This window comes from Tenrec ecaudatus, chromosome 14, assembly GCF_050624435.1.
Source record: "Tenrec ecaudatus isolate mTenEca1 chromosome 14, mTenEca1.hap1, whole genome shotgun sequence".
Taxonomy (NCBI): Eukaryota; Metazoa; Chordata; class Mammalia; order Afrosoricida; family Tenrecidae; genus Tenrec; species Tenrec ecaudatus.
Window position 1 is genome coordinate 91,872,502 of NC_134543.1, and position 20,038 is coordinate 91,892,539.

The 20,038-nt window shown below is 40.0% G+C and overlaps 1 protein-coding gene across 2 annotated transcripts in view; it reads right to left on the bottom strand.

The window, feature by feature from the left end:
• Nucleotides 1–2,158: 2,158 nt before the first annotated feature.
• The window catches only part of DPH6 (diphthamine biosynthesis 6), a 179,076-nt gene continuing 161,196 nt past the window's right edge, over nucleotides 2,159–20,038 (bottom strand). For both annotated transcript variants that reach the window (XM_075530544.1, XM_075530545.1), the window contains exons 7-9: nucleotides 14,036–14,130; nucleotides 5,840–5,927; nucleotides 2,159–4,586 (exon numbers count right to left, since the gene is read on the bottom strand). In XM_075530544.1, the coding sequence (XP_075386659.1) occupies nucleotides 4,533–4,586; nucleotides 5,840–5,927; nucleotides 14,036–14,130 (237 nt within the window). In that variant the 3' untranslated portion in view covers nucleotides 2,159–4,532. The remainder of the gene's footprint in view (nucleotides 4,587–5,839; nucleotides 5,928–14,035; nucleotides 14,131–20,038) is intronic.

The following is a 20,038-nucleotide window of genomic DNA, read 5'->3' on the forward strand; positions in this document are numbered from 1 at the left end:
TTTATAGAGAACCCCATGTAGACCCTATGCGGCTTTTACAACAAGGTAATTTTTGTAGGAGCGAAGAGATAAATAAAAAATATAGGGTTAGTTTAATATGAGAAAGTTTCCAAAAGATTTGATATTCCTGAATATAAAGCAAATTAACCAGAACGTATTTGGATTATGTTTCAATGAAACTGTTTGTCTTAAAAAAAGTCAGAAAGAACAAAGAATGAACTTTGAGATTGGTAAGGTCATTAAAAAAAAACTACAACTTTTAGGAATGTAACCCTTTATAATTACATAAAAATATAATTTTCTTATGAAATTATTTCAATAGAAACAGCAATGAGGACTGAAATTAGGGTTAAATTTCTGTGAACTCTGTCTTATTAAAAATACAAGGCTGTGTCACCAATTAATTTGAATTACTATTTACCATGAAGCTGCATGAAGATCCGAAATAACGACATACGGAAGAATGGCTTGCGAATAGTTAAGAGTAACAATTGGATTCTTCTGTAAAAGGTTATGTACTTTAATATCTTTAGATTGATTTATGTAAACCGTTGTATTTTTCATTTTCTCAAGCTTGTCACTGTAGTGATATATGGTATATTTTAGCATCAAGTTTGCCGTAAGCAATAAGGCCAGGACCCTAAAGAAATTTTAATACAATTTCCCATTTTTAGTCCAGAGCTTTTTATTATTCAGCTCTTTTGTTTGAGATTCCATGTTTAGTGCTATCAGTTTTAAATGCAAATAGTATTTAAAATTTTACTTAAAGAAAATGCAAATCGCTCAATTATTAAACAAAGCTTACGCATTGTTATATATAAAGTAACAGATCTTAGTAATAATATAAAATTAAACAAATAACTTCTCTAAAAGCTGGATTTTACATGCTAATTTTCTTGAAGCGTTTTTCTCTAATGAGATACAAATCAACAAGTAAAGTAACTGCCATTAAGTGATATGTAAAGTGAAATAGATGCACATGCCAATTAAGAGTTTACAAGATGAAAAATCAAGGAAGATGATAATCAGTTAAATTTTTAAAATTTCATCATAGAACTAGAAGCTCTTACAAAGGGGATGAGGATGGAAAAGGATCAGTCCCAAATGTGCAAGGCATTTGCAACTTAGTAGAAATCACAGATAGGCCCTGAAATAACTCCAGTGCAAAGGAGAAAAACAGTCAGTAGTCACAAGAGAGAGTTCGTACGTGGTTAAAGGCACGAGCAGCTGACGTAATCTTGCATCATGAGCAGAGAAGGAGAAAAAAGTCAGGCAGAGGAAACAGCAAGCGAAAGCACAAGAATGAAGTAGCAGAGGGGACAGTGAGGGAGTGGTCAACTGTTCCGTGTGTTACTGGAGCAAAGGGTACACGAGGGCAGTGGTTAGAACATGAGTGAGAAAGGACAGTAAGCCAAGCACTGCTGCCTTTTCTTTCTTTAGGCGTGGGCGGTTTTGTGGGGGAGTTGAAAGCCAAAAAGGGCACATTAGTATGGCAGCGGACTCCCAGAGAGAATGAAAGCAGAGAGGGCCCGCTTAAAATGTTAGTCTTGCCTCACAGTCTACCGTGACTGTTGGGAGGACGTTACGCATACAGAACGACGTGGGAGGCATGTAGGGCTAGAGCATTTGGACTTGGTAACCGACTGAACGCTGATGGGAATTAAGAGAAAGCTGTTAGGCAATGCCAAATACTCAGTGCCTGAGTTACTTAGGGGGCAAATAATAGTGCCGACAACAGGGAGAGCTTGCTTGGAAGGACAGATGGGCTCAAGGTTTGTACATATTGAAAATAATACATACTGGCCTCTGTGTCAAACAGCCAATCAGAAATAAGCATGCAGAGTTAAGGAGAAAGAAGAGGGACTAGATTGTAGGATACCTCTTGTGCATGTTTGCAGTCTTGCTAGGCCACTGAAGAGGGCTTGAGGGCTGTCCTGAAGTGGTCCCATCTTGAAGATGTGCTGGGCTTATGGCCAACGCTTTGGGTGTTCCCGAGATAGCAAGGAAACAGTGGGACCAAGATGACCACGCCTTCTGGAATGTGGGCAGGAATGTAGGCTGTGGTTGTGCCATTTCATGGCTGCAGGCTCTGTTGTGTTCCTATATAAACTGTCTTCTATGCTCTTTATTTCCACCACCCCCTCCCCCCTCCCCCCCCCCCCCCCCCCGGGAGGGAGCAATCCTTATCTCTGCTGCTATCCCTCTTTATAAATCTCAATTAACTCATGATTCAGAGAACAGCTCCAGGTATTTTCTTCAAGTTCTTGGCCCTTAGTGAAATGCAGACTTGTAATCACTGGGGATTTTTTGCAAACACAGAAATACTAGAAAGAGAGTGATTGGTGAATCACTTGCATAGAGATGGTAACTAAAAATGTTAGAATGAAATAAAAAAGAGAAAATATTAGAGGAAAAAGCATTATCAATACACCTTGGGAGGAGTAGAACAAAGTCCAAGTAACGCAGTGTTGTATCAGTATGACAGAGGACATGTCAAGGAGACAGCGGCCATATTACCAAAGAAATTGATGAAAGAGTAAGAGGACTGAGAAAACCAACAGAATTTCACCAAAGTTAATAAAGAATATGCTAGACTGAAGATGTTATAGAGTGGTTGGAAACTAAAGGGACTGGGGACAGATCTAGATTACATAGGAGTGTTCAGTTGTTCAGCCTGAACATCACCAGTAATGAGGGGGGGGGGTTGTTAATCTGTGTTTCAACGTGATTTTGTGGGTGACTGTTAGTTTTGACAGTGTTGACTCACTTCTCTTTTGGTAATCAAACTATGTTTTTCTTTTATAGAAAACCACTTCCTTGACAACCTGGAGGAGCTGGGAGGTGAAAGCTGGTCACTTGGCCGGATGCTTCCCTTGGACCCTGTGACTGACCTAAGGATGGACATGGTGGTTAATCTAAGTCATTAGGATGTCATAGGGTTTCTGGGGAAGCAACTCGTCCTATGTTTTTTTCAAATCCACACAGAGAAGATGTAGAATTTCTAGTTGCTACAGTAAAACTGCTGCCTCCCAGTCTTTTTGCCACGAAAATATTTCTAACTTATGTAACATTTAACATGGTTTAAGTTAACAACACTGAAGATAACATAGTTACTGAAGACTAGCCCAAGCAGTACTGAAAAAGAGCACTTTGTTACCAGATATAAAATCACCAGGCAGGGGCAATGATTCTTCCCTGATGGGCCGATTCTGTTGAAGCTCTTTGGTCACAAATATATTCAGAACAAAAATGACATGTGATTGTGGTAGAATAAGCCTGACTGACCCAATGAAGTGACTGTCTCTTCATCTCATTTTCAAATGCCTTTGAATCGTGACATCAGTGGCAGAGAAGGGAGTAGAAAGGAAAAAAGAAACCACCGTAATGGAAGCAATAGAATGTTCTGTAAATGAGTGCCAGTGATGAGGGTAAAAAACCCCTTTATGTTATAATGCACATAATATATACGAAGTCCCGTCAATCAGGAAGTCGTGGCCCTCGTACATAACCCTATGTCCTAGGCGCACTGCCCACAGGTGGTGTTTCCATATCCCTCTGCAGTCAGTGGATAGCTGCAGACAAGCTCACTGAGTAATGCACATCTCTTCGTCTCCGTAGAGCGCCCTCCAAAAGGTCCAAGCGAACTTGAAGGGATCAGCTGGGCAGAGGGGTCAGCTCCGAAGGTCACAGAGACTGTGCTTTGGGACTGCCAAGAGAGGATCTTGATAAAGTTTCTCAAGGGACCAAACACAACCACAGGAGCTTATTAAGAAGACTTCTTAAGAAAATGGAAAACGGCTTCGATGGGAAAAAGGCCAGTAAACTGTGACAGCAGTTTTTTGCTTTGTTTCAATCACAACAGTCCCTTCGCATATTCTTCCAGGGCAGCATGGGCTGCCCCGTGAGAACTGTGGTGGGTAACCTTACCCCATCCACCTGTCAGCCTGGTCCTTCAGAGTTTTTCCTGTTTTTAAAAACTCAAACAAAGCAAGACCAGCATTTAAAGGAACATGGTGTGGGTCCCTTGAGGCTACCCAAACTACTGTTTGATGCGGTGTAAATCTAAGAGGGCAGACTTCTTTGGGGGAGGAGCCCAGGGATGGAAACCTGGCTTTGAGAAGTACATACGTCTCGAGATGGGGGAGATGATGAGAAACAGAAGCTTCACATTTTGACATTTTTCTTTAACAAAAGTTTCTATGATTGTGTAGCCGTGCTTTCTGACTTACTCTCATATATCACAATGTATATATAGCATAGGTGAAAAGGAAGCATTAACAAAAGGCCGAGGGAGACTGGATCACCAGGAAGCTGGCAGTATTAAAGAACCAGGCATTCGCATTTCCCCAACGAATCAGTGTTTCCATTGATAACTCCTGATGATACGACATCCTTGCAAATCATGAAGACAAACAAACAAAACCTTCACTTAAGAAATATCTGAACAAAATGACTGATAAAATGTCATAATGTGTTTTTAAATGGAATACCTTAATGGATTACAATTTAATAAGCTATGTGCAACATGCCTTTCAAGCATTATATATCAAAGTAGATGTTCTATTGTTGTCAGACACTGGTGACACCTATAAGAAAAAAGAAAGAAAAATGTACTCTTATTTATTCAGTATCAATAAATGCCTCACCTTGAGGAAGTACCATTGTTTTATGCAGTAGGATAAACGGACTATGGGGATCAATGAAAAGTCAAAACAAGAAGGTGAACAGTGAGCAATTCAGGTGAACTGTATATACATACATACACACACACACACACACACACACACACACATATATGACGGTAGAAGCATCTAAACAAGACTAGTAATTTTATTTTCTGCACATTTACATGGCAGTAAAAACAGTGCTGTGTGGAAGTAAGGGGTTTCTTTCACTGTCATTTTCTTGACCATTATCAGCTTTTGAGAAAAGATTATTGACAGTCATTTTCTAGCCCAATTCAATGACCTATTTCCAAGCCAGGCACTGGTCTATCCTAATTTGTGGGGCGAATCGACACCAAGAACTAGTCTCTAGTGCTGGAAACTCTCAGACCTTGAGATTGCCGGCATCCTCATTTTTTTTCCTAGTTCATAAATCCTCGTTATTATTCAGATTACCCACTACCTAAAGGTGGGTGTGCCTTGAAATTTGGTGATATAATAGGAAAGATGAAAATGGTTTACTGCAATCTTTTTCTGTCACTACTCTCATTGCCTCACATAATGTCAGCTAACCATTCCAGGTGATAAATATAAGGCAAATTTGTCAAGAATCAGATCTTTTGATGTAATGTAATCTAATTCCTATCTGTACATAGTCCACAGATACTTTCAAGTCATAGTTTGTTGCTCCTTGACAATTAATGGACTTAACAGAAAGCTTTACATAGTTCTTCTACATTTTCCATTTTTCACTTCTGCTTCCCCCCAGATATTTTCAAAGTATTAGTTTGCTTTCCCCCCAGATATAATTTTGAAAAGCTTTTATTATTTTTCTGCCTTCTTGGACTTTTTGCAAAGAAGATCCAGTTCATCCCCAAATATTTCTTTTAATGCGTATGCACAATAAACTTTACTCTTATCTTAGGCAATTTAATATTTGTCTACATAAGGTTCTATCTTCTCACGGCTTGATTTCCATTCCCAAGTGCAACATCTTAAGAACTGCATTATCTTTTGTTCCTATAGTACTCTGGAAATAATAAAATCTGAAAAATTCTTATTTACTGAGGATCTGAAAAATATTATTACTATTGCTAATACTAGAATTATATGTATAGAGCCAATGTACATATTCATTTTCTAATGAAATCACTGTGAATTCTAGGTTCACTTGCCTTATCCTCCAAGTGCATTTCTAAAAAGCGTAGATATGCTACAGGTGCAAAGGCATCAGCTGAATGCATGATTACTTCAGACGAATCCCTAAAAAAAAAAATTAGAGCAGATTTACTTACTATATATATTGCGGCAAATTAATCCCTACTACCAACTAGAAGAGACCAAAAAATCCTAATTTTGAGTTTATTTTATTGATATCTATTTTTACAAACCCTATACTGAATTTTTAAGGATCCTATACTGAATTTAAAGAAGGATTGGGAACATAGAACTTTAAAAAAAAAGAAAGAAAAGAGTTTGGCTCTTGTTTCTTGATAAGGACACACAGGTGCCACTTTCAGGTTCCCTCCGAACTCTTCTAGACATTTTGAGATTTAAACTTCGTTTCAATTTCATTTGAACAAAGTTGTGTAGCATGGGATAAACATTAGACAACAGTGCTTTATCGTCATCCTGTTCATTTTCAGCAGGTAACTCACCTTGTGATTCAAACACAATCTCAGTTATCCCTCACAAAGCAGTACTGCTGATGGTTTTAAGCCCTCCCTCACCACAGCAGTACTGATGATGGTTTTAAGCCCTCCCTCACCACAGCAGTACTGGTGATGGTTTTAAGCCCTCCCTCACCACAGCAGTACGGGTGATGGTTTTGAGCCCGGGATGAACTCTTCACACTATAGTATCATGCTATTAAAAATGATTACCTACCCTGGCAGAAGGGCCGCGGGAAGGAGACGAGCCAGTCAGGGTGCAGTGTAGCAACGAGGAAAAATACAACTTTCCTCTGGTTCCTAAATGTTTTCTTCCCTCCCACTATCATGATCCCAATTCTACCTTACAAATCTACCTAGACCAGAGGATGTACCCTGGTGCAGATAGGAACTGGAAACACAGGGACTCCAGGACTGATGAACCCCTCAGGACCAGCACTGAGAGTGGCGATACCGGGAGGGTGGAGGGAAGGTGAGGGAGAAAGGGGGAACAGATTACAAGGATCTACATATAACCTCCTCCCTGGGGGATGGAAAACAGAAAAGTGGGTGAAGGGAGATGTTGGACAATGTAAGATATGAAAAAATAATTTATAAACAATCAAGGGTTCATGGGGAGGGGCAGCAGGGAGGGAAGGGAAAACTGAGGAGCTGATACCAAGGGCTCAAGTAGAAAGCAAATGTTTTGAGAATGATGATGGCAACAAATGTACAAGTGTGCTTGATATAATAGATGGATATATGGATTGTGATGAGTTGTATGAGCTCCAATAAGATTAAATAATAATTTATAAACTATTAAGGGTTCATGGGGGAAGGAGACCGGGGAGGGAGGGGGAGGGAAAAAGAAAGGTAAATGAGCTGATTCCAGGAACCCAAGTGGAAGGCGAATTTTGAGAATGATGAGGGCAATGAATGTATAAGGGTGCTTTACTCAATTGATGTATGTATGGATTGTGATAAGAGTTGTATGAGCCCCAATGAAATGATTTATTAAAAACATATTAAGTTGAAGTACTCATCTCAGTTTACATATTTGTATGCTGGCTTATATATTTACTTTTTGTCTCTTGCAATAAATAGTGATGAGAAAAAAATGATTTTTTTAAAAAAGGTGATTATCTGACATAGGAATTACCATATTCACATAAAATGGTATGAACTGCTTGCTGACACCATAGGGATACATGTAAATTAACTCAACTTTTATCAAAGATATCCTGTAAAGCACATGTGAATAACTAACAATATGGGTGATGTTATAAGTCGCTATTTTTTCTTGTTGATTAAGAAAGCGTCAATGTGTCGCATTTCCGCCATATTTGTAGAAACAGAAGTCCTTGGTATCCCTGACATGGTTCAGGGATTAGTTGCAATATTTGCATTAATGTAACGCAGGCATTTTAACAGTGGAAATACAACAAAAATACATTTTTGTCACTGTGGTAAACATGGAGTCCAGTTTGTAATGCAAAGTTAATTAGTGGCAATAGAAGAGACTTCAAAATACTAAGTTCCAAAATGTTAACTTTTCATGAGCAAAATCTATTTGTTTTCTCTTGGAAAGATCTAAGATAGAGAAATCATGTGTGACTAAACAAATATCCCTTTTGAACTTGTAATATTAAATTAGCCCTTTGTTAATCCTCAGGAAAAATATCTTTTATGAGCTTAAGTGGAAAGCAGTTATGAAATAATGTAAAGAATCATTAAAGAGAACCCTTATGGAAAGATGGATGCTGACTTTGGGGGGTCCTGGTTTACAACTGCCGGCACCAGCACCATGACAGGCCATATAAAACCAAAGTCTGGGGCAGGCTTAAGCTCTAATTTCAGATTCCTGGACACTGAGGTAATTCTGTCAGAGAAGGCATCACCTGTCCCAGACTGACCAGTAGGGAGCAGCGACACCCCCCCCCCCCAATTGACCAGTCAAGAGAATACACGCGGAACTACTCGCCAACCACCACTGGACAATGCTGATGCCAGAAGTTTTCTCCAATAAGTTTAAAGAACAGTAACACTGGACTGCCCCCGGTCCCTAGCCCCATAAAATCCCAAGGAACAAAGAACTCGGGGCAGATTCCCTCTTGGATGCTGGGTCCCCGCTGCAATGGGCAGTGGAGGGAGGGAAGCCCTAGCTCGAGCTAGCAAATAAACTCCTTTTGCCGCTTTTGCCTCTCAACTGGTCGTAATTCTTCCATGCGCCCAAGGTGAGCTCGCGTTCCCTTCCCCAATCCAACAACTTCACAGGTTCTTGTGAGGTAGCAGAAATGTGCCTCCAACGTCATGAGGGTGAGGAACAGAGGGTAAGGAGGAGGAGGCCCACTTACGTGTCCCTCTGGCCTGATCCCTGCCTGGTTGTTTACTCCTAATCTTATTTCCCCGTTTCTTTCAGTGACCAGCTCTGCTCCAATCCTAACAACCAGAATAAAATCTTATGGCTGTTTAAGACCTCGCTTTCACATCAAATTTAAATCTCTCTGTTCCTGACCCCACCTTGGAAACTGACACTGACCCTTAATTATGCTTAAACTAAGCAACTTGGTCCTGATATCCTTGACAATGGAGTGCACCAAAACTATAATTAACCCCAATCAATACTACCTCAGTAAAATGTTACAAGCCCTCCCTTCTCATGACACGGTCACCACTGGAAACAGAAGGAGGACGGCAGGCAAATGGCCTACTAAATTGACATAATAACGCATTCTGAATTGAGATTGTTATCCAGAGAAAAATATACAATGTTTTGAGCAGTAAATGAAGGAGCATGTAATTTTTATTAAATTCATAATCGTTAATTGACTACCATCACTTCAGTCACTTGTACAAAGTCAGAGTCAACAGAGGGAGACTAGATTCAATTTGACCGTTTCCAGACTCAGAATAAAGCTACAATCACCCTTCTTTTCTCTCCCATCAAGAGCCCTCGTGGGATAGTGAGTGGATGGTGCATTGGGCTGGTAACTGCAAGGCCCGCGGTTTGAACCCAGCAGTTATCCCATGGGGAAAGAGGTCGATGCTTTATGCTCCTGTAAAGATTTACAGCACTGGAGACTCACGGGGGGAGAGAGGGTTCCTACTCTGCTCTACAAGGCCCCTAGGAGTAGGAATTTCCTTGATGGCAGTGTTGGATTTCTCTTCCATAAACCAGCACCAGAAACAACTTTTGACTACTGCGTGGCTCCATTTGCTTCCTGGAGTTTCCTATCCCTAGAATTCAAGCCAGGATCTATTCAACTAAGAATCCAGATGGTTATGAACAACTCTGCCACGGTGACAACCTTTCCCGTTTGGCTGCCTTTCTCTGCAACACTCCTATCCCAGAAGGTTGTCCACAGCTAAGAGCCTGGCCCTGCTCCCGCTCACTCTGCATTAGTGGAAGCAGGAGGTGTAAGAGCAATTAGGTAGGCCGCTGCCTCTTTTCTTGATGCCCGAGCCTGAAGTGTCAGGGCAGGCCCTAGCCCTCACTTAAAAAAGAAAAAAATCCTCCAAGATGTGAATGCAACATACTGTGTGAAGCAGGGACCCAATAGAGAAGTCTGAGAGGCCAGTCCCAATTCCCAACTATGTGGACAGCCTACCCTCTACCAACATGAGTTCACTTCAGAGGACAGTCTGAAGCTACACCTCAGGGAGAGGGACATATCTGATCAGAGCACACAGGAGCAAATGAAAGGGGAGGAAGAGAGAGTGGAACACATCTTGGCCCACCAAGCCCTGAGTATGATCCTCTTGCTCAGAGCAGCCAATGCACACAGAGGACCATAGGGCTGGCCCCCTATGAGACATGACATCCCTCACTGAACCACAGCACTATGGGGAAAACACTGGAGACAGTGTGGGAATTGTGCCCGATCTGACCCCACCACACTAAAGCAAAACACTAAGGGAGAGCAACAGAACATCAAGGGGAGCAGAGCAATGAAGTCTCCCGGGAATACCAAAAACAGACTTTGGGGCCAGGGCCCGGTACCCCATTAGACTTGACCAGAAAACATTCCTAAAGGTCAACAAACAAACCTTGAACCTTATCCTTTTTTATGTCATTGTTTTATATTCTTTTATTGCTTTGTTTTTCTGTCTTGTTTTTGTTCATATTATTATCTCTGCAGGTCTATCTAGATAAGATAGGCTGAATAAACAATCTGGAGGAGAAAACAACAAGACCGATGGTTGGGGTAGGGGAGCATGCAAGAGGGAGAGGTGGGGTAAAGGAAGTGGGGGCTAACAAACCCAGGGACAAGGGAACAAGTGATCTAAAATTGATGGCAAGGAGGGTATAGGAGGCCTGGTAGGGCTTGATCAAGGGCAATGTAATCAAGAGGAATTACTGAAACCCAAATGAAGGCTGAACATGATAGGGGGACAATAGGAAAGTAAAAGGAAATAGAGGAAATAACTAGGAGGCAAAGGGCATTTACGGAGGTCTAAATACAGACATATAGATATCTAAATATATTTTTATATGATGATGAGGAAATTGATCTATGTCCATATATTTAAAGGTTTAGTATTAAGGTAGCAGATGGACACTGGGCCTCTACTCAAGTACTCCCTCAAAGCAATAACATCTTGTTCTATTAACCTGGCATTCTGTGATGCTCACCTTCTGGACACGATTGCTGAAGGCAAAGCGGGTGCATAAGCAAATGTGAAGAAAGCTGATGGTACCTGGCTATCAAGAGATATAGCATCTGAAATCTTAAAGGCTTGAACACAAACATGCATCCATCTATCTAAGAAGCAACAAAATCCATATGGAAGAAGCACACCAGGCTGTGTGATCACAAGGTGTTGGTATGATCAGGTATTAGACATCAAAGATGCTGAACAAAAAAACCATATCATTGTGAATGAGAGGGAGTGCAGAGTGGAGACCCAAAGTTTATCTGTAGGCAACTGAACATCCCCTTATAGAAGGTCGTGGGGAGGAAATGAACCAGTCAGGGTGCAGTATAGCACCAACGAAACATACAACTTTCCTCTAGTTATTTAATACTTCCTCCCCCACTATCATGACCCAGATTCTACCTTACAAATCTGGCTAGACCAGAGCATGTACACAGGTATACATAAGAGCTGGAAACACAGGGAATCAAGGACAGATAAACCACTCAGGACTAATAATATTGAGAGTAGCCATACCAGGAGGGTAAGGGGTAGGTGATGGAAGATGAGGGGAGGGGAGGTGGAACACAATGATCTACCTATAACCCCTTCCCAGGGGGATGGGCAATGGAAAAGTGGGTGAAGGGAAACATTGGTCAGTGTAAGACATGAAAAAAAATTTATAAATTATCAAGGGTTATTGAGGGAGGGGAAAAATGAGAAACTGATACCAAGGGCTCGAGTAGAAAGAAACTGTCTTGAAAAGGATGATGGCAACAAATGTACAAATGTGCTTGACACAGTGGATGGATAGATGGATTGTGATAAGAGGTGTACAGCCCCCAATAAAATGATGTTTAAAAAGGAAAAGAATGGTCATGGTCTTATGAGATTAATCAAGATCCTGTTCCGACCTCTCTACTGGAAGATAACTTTGCCAAGTTGAGGCTGAGGTTTTGTTTAGCTCTTTTGCTCCAAGACATGGACCTGTCTTCACCAAATGCTTACATATAGTCCCCATGGACTCACACAGACCCTCATTAAAAAAATGATATAAAACAAAACCCACACCCACTGCCATCGAGCTGATCCTGCCTCACAGGGTTTCAAAAGCCGCAATCATTACGGAAGCAGACTGTCATTCTTTCCCCTGTGGAGTGAGTGGTGGGTCCAAAGTGCAATCCCTCTGGTAGCAGCCAAGTGCTCTGACCACTGTGCGGCCAGGGCCCCTGCTTCCCCTACGGTATCCTAAAGGGCACTCCGAGAAGCGTTCCCTGACATATTCAGACAATGGTCGTTATTTCTTGTATGTGTGTTTACAGTCTTTTAATAACCCACTCACTGGATCGGAGGTTCCCTAGTTTATTTGGCCCAATTTCTCTTTTCAGAGAAATGAACAAAACCCTTTTAATTGTCTAGTGGCAAATAAAAACGTTTATACTGTCCCCCAGAAAGTGTAGGCAGCTGCTGTTGGAGCCACCTTACAGGATCCCATGTTGATTTTCTCTGGGATAATCAGCCAATATTATTATTTTGGAATCATCTGGGCCAGAATTATGACTTGCCAGCTACAAGCATTTCATTATGACTTTTATTATTTATCAACTTATATAGCAATTACTAGTATCAAAACAATTAGCATAATGATATGCAGATGTGTTCTCTTCCCCTCCTTTGGAAGCATGGACTGTCTCTGCCTGCAGCGATACTCAATAGAATCATACATAATAGGTACTTGATAACAATTTGCCAAATGCATTACTGTGATAAGATTATTATTAATGGTAAGGAACTGAGAAGGACATGAAGGAGATAGAAGTTGGTGAACACTGAGAATGATTGGGGCAGGGAATGTATGGATGTGCTTTATACAATTGATGTATGTATATGTATGGATTGTGATAAGAGTTGTATGAGCCCCTAATAAAATGTAAAAGAAGAAAAGAGAAAAAAATGATTAGGGCAAAGACTGTACAGATGTGCTTTATACAATTGATGTATGTATATGTATGAACTGTGAAAAGAATTGTATGAGCCCCAATAAATTGTTAAAATTAAAAAAAAAAAAAAGAAAAAGATTAGGGCAAAGAATGTACAGATGTGCTTTATACAATTGATGTATGTATATGTATGGATTGTGATAAGAGTTGTATGAGCCCCTAATAAAACATTAAAAAAAAAAGAAGTTGGTGAACACTGTAATATGATAAGAAAAATGACAGTTATTTTCACTAGGTAAGTGTATATTTTAGAAAAATCCATCTAAGAATGGCTTGACATTTCTTATATCATCCCTTCTCTCATTAGCAATCTGTACAAAGAAGTTGGCTCTTAGTGTTACAATAGAGAAGTTGTCTGTTCAGTACAGAATTCTAACCTTTCATCAGATGTTGTTTTTGAAATCAAGCATAATTCTGAGAATCTTTTCCAATAAGCATAGAAGCTTGGGAAAAGCAGATAAAGCAGTCTCTTGACCTACAAGAACTACATAAATTAAATCACGGGAAGTAATGTAACAAAATTTAGGAAATTTCATGCTTTTCCATAACATTAATTTTAACAAGTTATGGCACAGAAATGACACCACTCACCATAAACTGAATCTATCTGAGAACAAAGTTGATGTATAAAAAAAACACAAATAATTGAGGAGAATGTTTTAGTATTAGGATTCTAAATTGTTAAGACTAAGAAAAAGGAAAAATAGGGTGGGGTTAATGGAACCCACGGGCTACTTAGGCGGCAGTTTATCAAATGTAGCTGTAATGCAAAATAAATATACAGGCAATTCACACTTCATGAAAGGATAAATGTGTCAGTATGCAAGTCCCAGTTTTACTGCAGGCCATAATCAGCAAGTAAAAGAAAGTGCAATGTCTAAAAAGTTTACAGCTTTCGCTGAAGGCCTTGTCTTGCCTGGTATCGATTTAGGTATTCTGACAACTTCACCAGTATTACACAAATTGAGGGTTTGGGAACTTAGAGAGCATGTTCTATTTCTCCCAATAAAAGTTGCCTTAAGTTTCATGTTAAGTTGCTTCCATCACTTAACTTTTAAGGAATGGGAAGAATGAAGTGATATCTTACACAATTATTTTCTTCTTAAATAGAGGGCAATCCAAAGTGAATGTTTCATACTCTCCACCTTCTCCACAAACATGGACCCCATACTTCTCAGAAAGCTGAAAATAGAAGAAAAAAATTTAAAAGGAACAGGGAACTCAGACAGCAGGAAAAGCTTACTTGTTTTGTCCTGAAAAAGAAAAATAATACACCCAGGAAATTTTAATTCCAACACTTAATCACAAGCTATAGGAAAACTACTTTACCTATTTACTTAAAGATGTGTTTAAAGCAATTACAATTATTTTATTGTAAGCAGGGGTCCTCAAACTATGGCCCGTGGGCCACATGCGGCCCCCTGAGGACATTTATCCAGCCCGCTGGGTTTTTGTTCCCCTTTTGTTTTTTCACTTCAAAATAAGATATGTGCAATGTGCATAGGAATTTGTTCATAGTTTTTTTTTTTTAACTATAGTCCGGCCCTCCAACGGGTCTGAGGGACAGTGAACTGGCCCCCTGTTTAAAAAGTTTGAGGACCCCTGTCGTAAGGCACACAATTCTTAATAATTCCACGACTTAGTGAAAAAGCTACAGGGGCCCAATATTTTTGTATGTAATGAGAAATCTGTAAACTTTAGCAATGACACTAGTTTTCGATTCAGAAGGAGTTTAAAGAGGATAGGTCCTGAGTCATTATGTAGGACAGGAAAATATATGTCACCAGACCATGGGCTTCCCATTTTTGACCATTGACAGAAGGGGAAAAAAGTTTTAAGGGAGTTTCGTAGGAATGAAGGGAGAGCAATTCAATGTTTCCCCTGTGAACAAAAAGAAGCGCGTCACTGTGTAACAGGTGTGGTTGTTGCGTGGTCAGTAGTGTTAGAGGACCTGCAAGGATACGGAGAACAAGCATGGGTCCAATGTTGCCGACAAGCCATTCTCCCTTTCACTGCTAGTGAACTGGTTCCACAAGCAACCCTATAGAACAGTGGTTCTCAACCTTCCTAGTGTTGCGGCCCTTTAATACAGTTCCTTATGTTGTAGTGAACCCCCAGCCATAAAATTAATTTCATTGCTACTTCATAGCTGTTATGAATCGGCCAACCCCTATGAAGGGGTCGCTTGACCCCCAAAGGGGTCACGACCTACAGATTGAGAACCACGGCCATAGAAGGCTACAGGCGAACTGTCCTACAGGGTTCTCAAGTCTGTCAACTCCCACAATGTTCTACAGAGAGGCTGGGCGCAGTTGAATGCTTAAGCATTGTATCACCAGGGCTCCTCCAGACAACCTTAAAACAGGCAAAACAAAACAATCATTACATGGAGTCTATAACGACAAATAGCAACAGTATGTGACAGAGTAGAACTGCCCCCTAGGGGTCCCAAAGCTGTGATCTATATAAGGGCAGATATCTTTCTCCTATAGGGTGGCAAGTGGGTTAAGAATAATGCCGGTCTTTCAGCTGGCAGTCAAGCACTTTAACGGCTGAGCTACCAAGGCACCTTAGACAAGCCTTTCAAAACACCAAGCTCCTTGCCATGGAGTCAACAATGTCCTGCAGCAAGGTCTAATGCTGAGAAAGGTTGAGGTTGGCTTGTAATATTGCTTTATCACACCTGTAATGAAAAAGCAAATAGGCAAGCAATCAACCAAAACCCCTTACTTTTATTTCATATAAGCTATATTATTCAAGTAATCCAGATATTTGGCTTTTGGAAAATTAGGCTTTGTGCTGGGGAGCATTTTAACTGGGAGGGTCATAGATTTGAATCTCTCTGCCCTCGTGTTGAGGCTTGATCATTGCAATTCTATCTCCATTCAGAGTTTCAACAGCTTTTCCGGATTACAGGCTCTCTTAAGCCCACATCCTCATAGCCCAAAGGACGGGTGATTCTTTCAATGCTCGTTATTTTGTCATTGTCACTCCGGAGACTGTAGGACAGGTCCTTCAGTTTTACCTGCACAGTTATGTATTTACTTCAACATTTTTGTAATTCTGCTACTATTCTGAATCCATCAAATTTCAACTACTGACTATGTACCCTTAGGAATTTCAAGCATGGATCGACGAGTATCCTGCTCCCCCCAGGGATTAGTACTGAAGTGACTGACACTATACGAAGATACCAGAAAGTCACACAGCAAAAAGCCAAGAAAGCTGAGTGGCATACTCTAGAAAAGCCCACAGGATGAGTAAGTTAGGAAAATTTGCACAATTTTGTGGGGACACGAAGAAGGGAACCAGAAAGGCAGAATTCTAAGAGTTGGCCTCTATAGGTGCTGAAAACAGTAACAGATCACCACATAATACCTGATTAAACAGAGGCACGCTTTGTAATAAAACTATAGGGGAAATGACTGTTGGATAAGAATTTCAGAGATGTTTTCTTGTTCTGCCAGCCAGTGCTTACACCCTTTTATTCTCTGCTGATCTCCAACTGTCTGGTCTTCTTATTCCAACATCTTTCAATCAATCAAGTACACCTTCTAACTCACCTTTATGGTCAATCTGGTGCTGTGGGTTAGTTCAAATTCACCAGATGCTCTGAAGGAACAGGATAAGGTTGTCTACTTCCATAAAGATTTACAGTCTTGGAAACTCTTTATAGGGTCAAGAATGAGTCTGAAATCAACTAAATCTTAAAATTTTATTAGCTTTAATATATAATAAAATGTTATTTTACTGAGGCATTAGGAAATTTCCTCATCAAAGAGTAATGAAATTTCAAAAATTAAATTTTGCATATTTTATCCTACTGAAGTGGTAGAAATAATGTAGGTTGCTATACTCCACATATTATCTTTATAGAATGATGGGATTTTTTAACATGAAACATTTAACGTGGAATTCTGTAAATTGTTGATTTACAGCCCAGTATGTTTTAAAATTAATATAAAATATTCCTATAAGAGATAGGAACTGGAAACAGAGGGAATTCAGGGTGGATGATCCCTTCAGGACCTGTGGTGTGAGTGGCGCTACTGGGAGGGTGGAGGGAGGGTGGGTTGGAAAGGGGGAACAGATTACAAGGATCTATATATAACCTCCTCCCTGGGGGACGGACAATAGAAAAGTGGGCACAGGGAGATGTCGGACAGTGCAAGATATGACAAAATAATAATTTATAAATTATCAAGTGTTCATGAAGGAGAGGAAAATGGGGAGGGAGAGGGAAATGAGGAGCTGATGCCAGGGGCTTAGGTGGAGGAGAGCAAATGTTTTGAGAATGATGAGGGCAATGAATGTACAAATGTGCTTTACATGATTGATGTATGTATGGATTGCGTTAAGAGTTGTATGAGCCCCTAAGAAAACGATTAAAAAAGAAAAGAAACGGTATATGCTAGCGTTTGCCAGACACTCTCTTTCATGGCTATTCTGCTAAAACACCAAACTCCTTGTAGCTTTAAAGAAAGCATGTGAGAAGAGGAGTCAGTTTAGGTAAGTCCAGAATTCAGAGACATATTTTGGTGGTGGAATCTTCAATTTGACGTTTTAAAAATGGTAAATCAGATTTACTAGTGCCTACACTGTTGGTACAAAGCAGTAACTTTTTTTCTTAGTCTGTATTAGCCGGTTTCTGGCTTCAGCTTAAACTTGATTTTATTCCATGCAAGCACTTAATCATATCAAATGATTTTTACAGTGCTCTTTGCTAAGCTCTTTTATCAGTATTATCGTCATTAAAACTACGAAATAGTTTAAAGTCTTTTATGTGTGGCTCTTATCTCAATGAGACTATCAGTGTCTAAGTTTCGTGGACTCTCTCACAGGGCCCTCTGAGTAGCATTTAGCTCCAGGGTCGCTATGTGTCACAATCGACTCCTTGGCCTTGAGCACTTACTGTAGGACGCAAGTGCTGCAGGACTACCCTCCCAAAGGCTCTGCTACCCCGTGCGCTCCCAGAAAAAGGCCTGACTGGCATGCACCGACAGGCCTAATTCCAACCAGGACCAAAAGCCACTTCCGAACAGCAGTATCAAGTAGAAGGGAGGATAGAGTTACTGACTTCTTTTTAAAGAATAGGAAATAGATTAGGGTAAAAAAAATTGTAAGTGGTAAAAGGTATAAGGAAAAATAATGTAAAGTATTCTTCCCTCGTACAAATCCACCCTTTTTGGAGATCCTAAAGCCCTAGTGGCCTAGCGTGTTATTCCTCGGTCTGTTACCATAGGTCAGTAGTTCAAAACTACTGGAGGCTCTGTGGGAAAAAGATAAGGCGTTCTCCTCTTGTAAAGAGTAGAGTTACAGCCTCAGACAACCACAAGGGCAGTTCTACCACTGGGAGTCAGAATCAACTCCATGCTAGTGAATTTGGTTTGGGAGTTTTTGGAAGGGTTGAATTAAAACCACATCTGATAATCAATATTTTCAGTATCTCATTAGCTATTAAACTAGTGATGCCACTATTCCTGGTCCTGGTTTTAAGTCATTTGGAGAATGTGTACAGGAAAAGATTCAGCCCAGGTGGCCACTGGGGAGGTTAACATACTTGCTGTTTTGTCTGTAGCTTGCTTAAGAAATACATAACTCCTTTCTAACCAGTTGAACGAGTTTGAAAGATCATTTTCACTTAACCCCATCAAATAAATTTCATTATATACAAGCATATCCACTGTTCTGTTTCACATCAATCTAAATAATCATATGTTCCTATACATAAAATATTTAGAGAAGATAAATATTGGCTTGTATATAACTATTTCAAGGTAAGTGTTATAATAAACATTGGGAACAGATGCGGTTGACTTGGGGAGTTCCATGGCTTTATAAGAATGCCTTGAAGTCTAAGTATTTACAAAGTAAAAGTGTAGTAAATGAAAAGAAAATTACTTTTATGAGTATTTTAATGATATTTTTATTCATATAAACATTTATATTCTTAATAATTCCACTTGAATATCCCTATTTATTGAACTTAGATGGTTCTCTAAAGTTTTATGTCTTGAAAAATTAAAATAACCCAAATTATGAGAATTTATTAAAGATTTCTTTTCTTTAAAACTAGTCTCATTATATGTTATTCATATTGCAATGCAGAAAAACAAACCAAAAGCAAAAACAAACCAAATATGCTTTATTCTCTATCTCCATTCAGAGAAAATGATGAAATTTAATAAAACCATCATTATTTCACTGTATATCATATATACTCGTGTATAAGCTGAGTTTTTGGCATATTTTTACGCAGTTTTTGTGGTAAAATTAAGTGCCTCGGCTGATGGCTTATACTCGAGTAGATATGGATTGATATACTTTTATGCTGCATATATCATTCATAGTACTTATTCAAGAAACAGTCATTGAGTAACTACAATAGGCTGAGCACTGCTCTAGGGGCTAGGGACCACAAAACTACACAATCAAACTCACTACCACCGAGTCAATTTCAATTCCTAGTGACCCTATAGGGAAGGGTAGCACTGATGTTGGAGGTTTCTGAGACCGCGACTCTTTATTGGAGGAGACAGCCTCATCTTTCTCCCACAGAGCAGCTGGTGGTTTTGAACTGCTGACTTATGGTTAGCAGCCCAATGCATACCCAGTACATCATCAGAGACCACAAAGGAAACAGAATATAGTTTCTGTCTCAACTAGTTTAGAACCTAGAGGTATGGACGGAAAGTTAAACAAATAGATAAAAAAAAAACAGCAACACTAAACAAAACAAAGTAAACCAAACCAAACCAAACCAATCCTGTGCCTTCCAGTCAATTCGGACTCATCGTGCTTCCATGGCTATTCAGGGAGTGTAAACTGAGCGACCTAACTAGAGAGAACGTTGGAGGATTCTTCAGGGAACATTCCAGCTGAGGTCTGAAGGGTAAGGAGGAATTTTCCCAGAAAAGGTGTGAGTGGAGAGCGAGTAGAAGGAAGAGAAGAACAGCACGTAGTACATGATGGGAACTAGAAACTGAAATAATGTGGCATGGCTGCAGCATCGCCGGAAGGATAATAGTTGGAGCCAAGGCTGAACAACTACAGAGGGCTGACCTTGTGCAGCTCAGAAGCCATGTGAAGG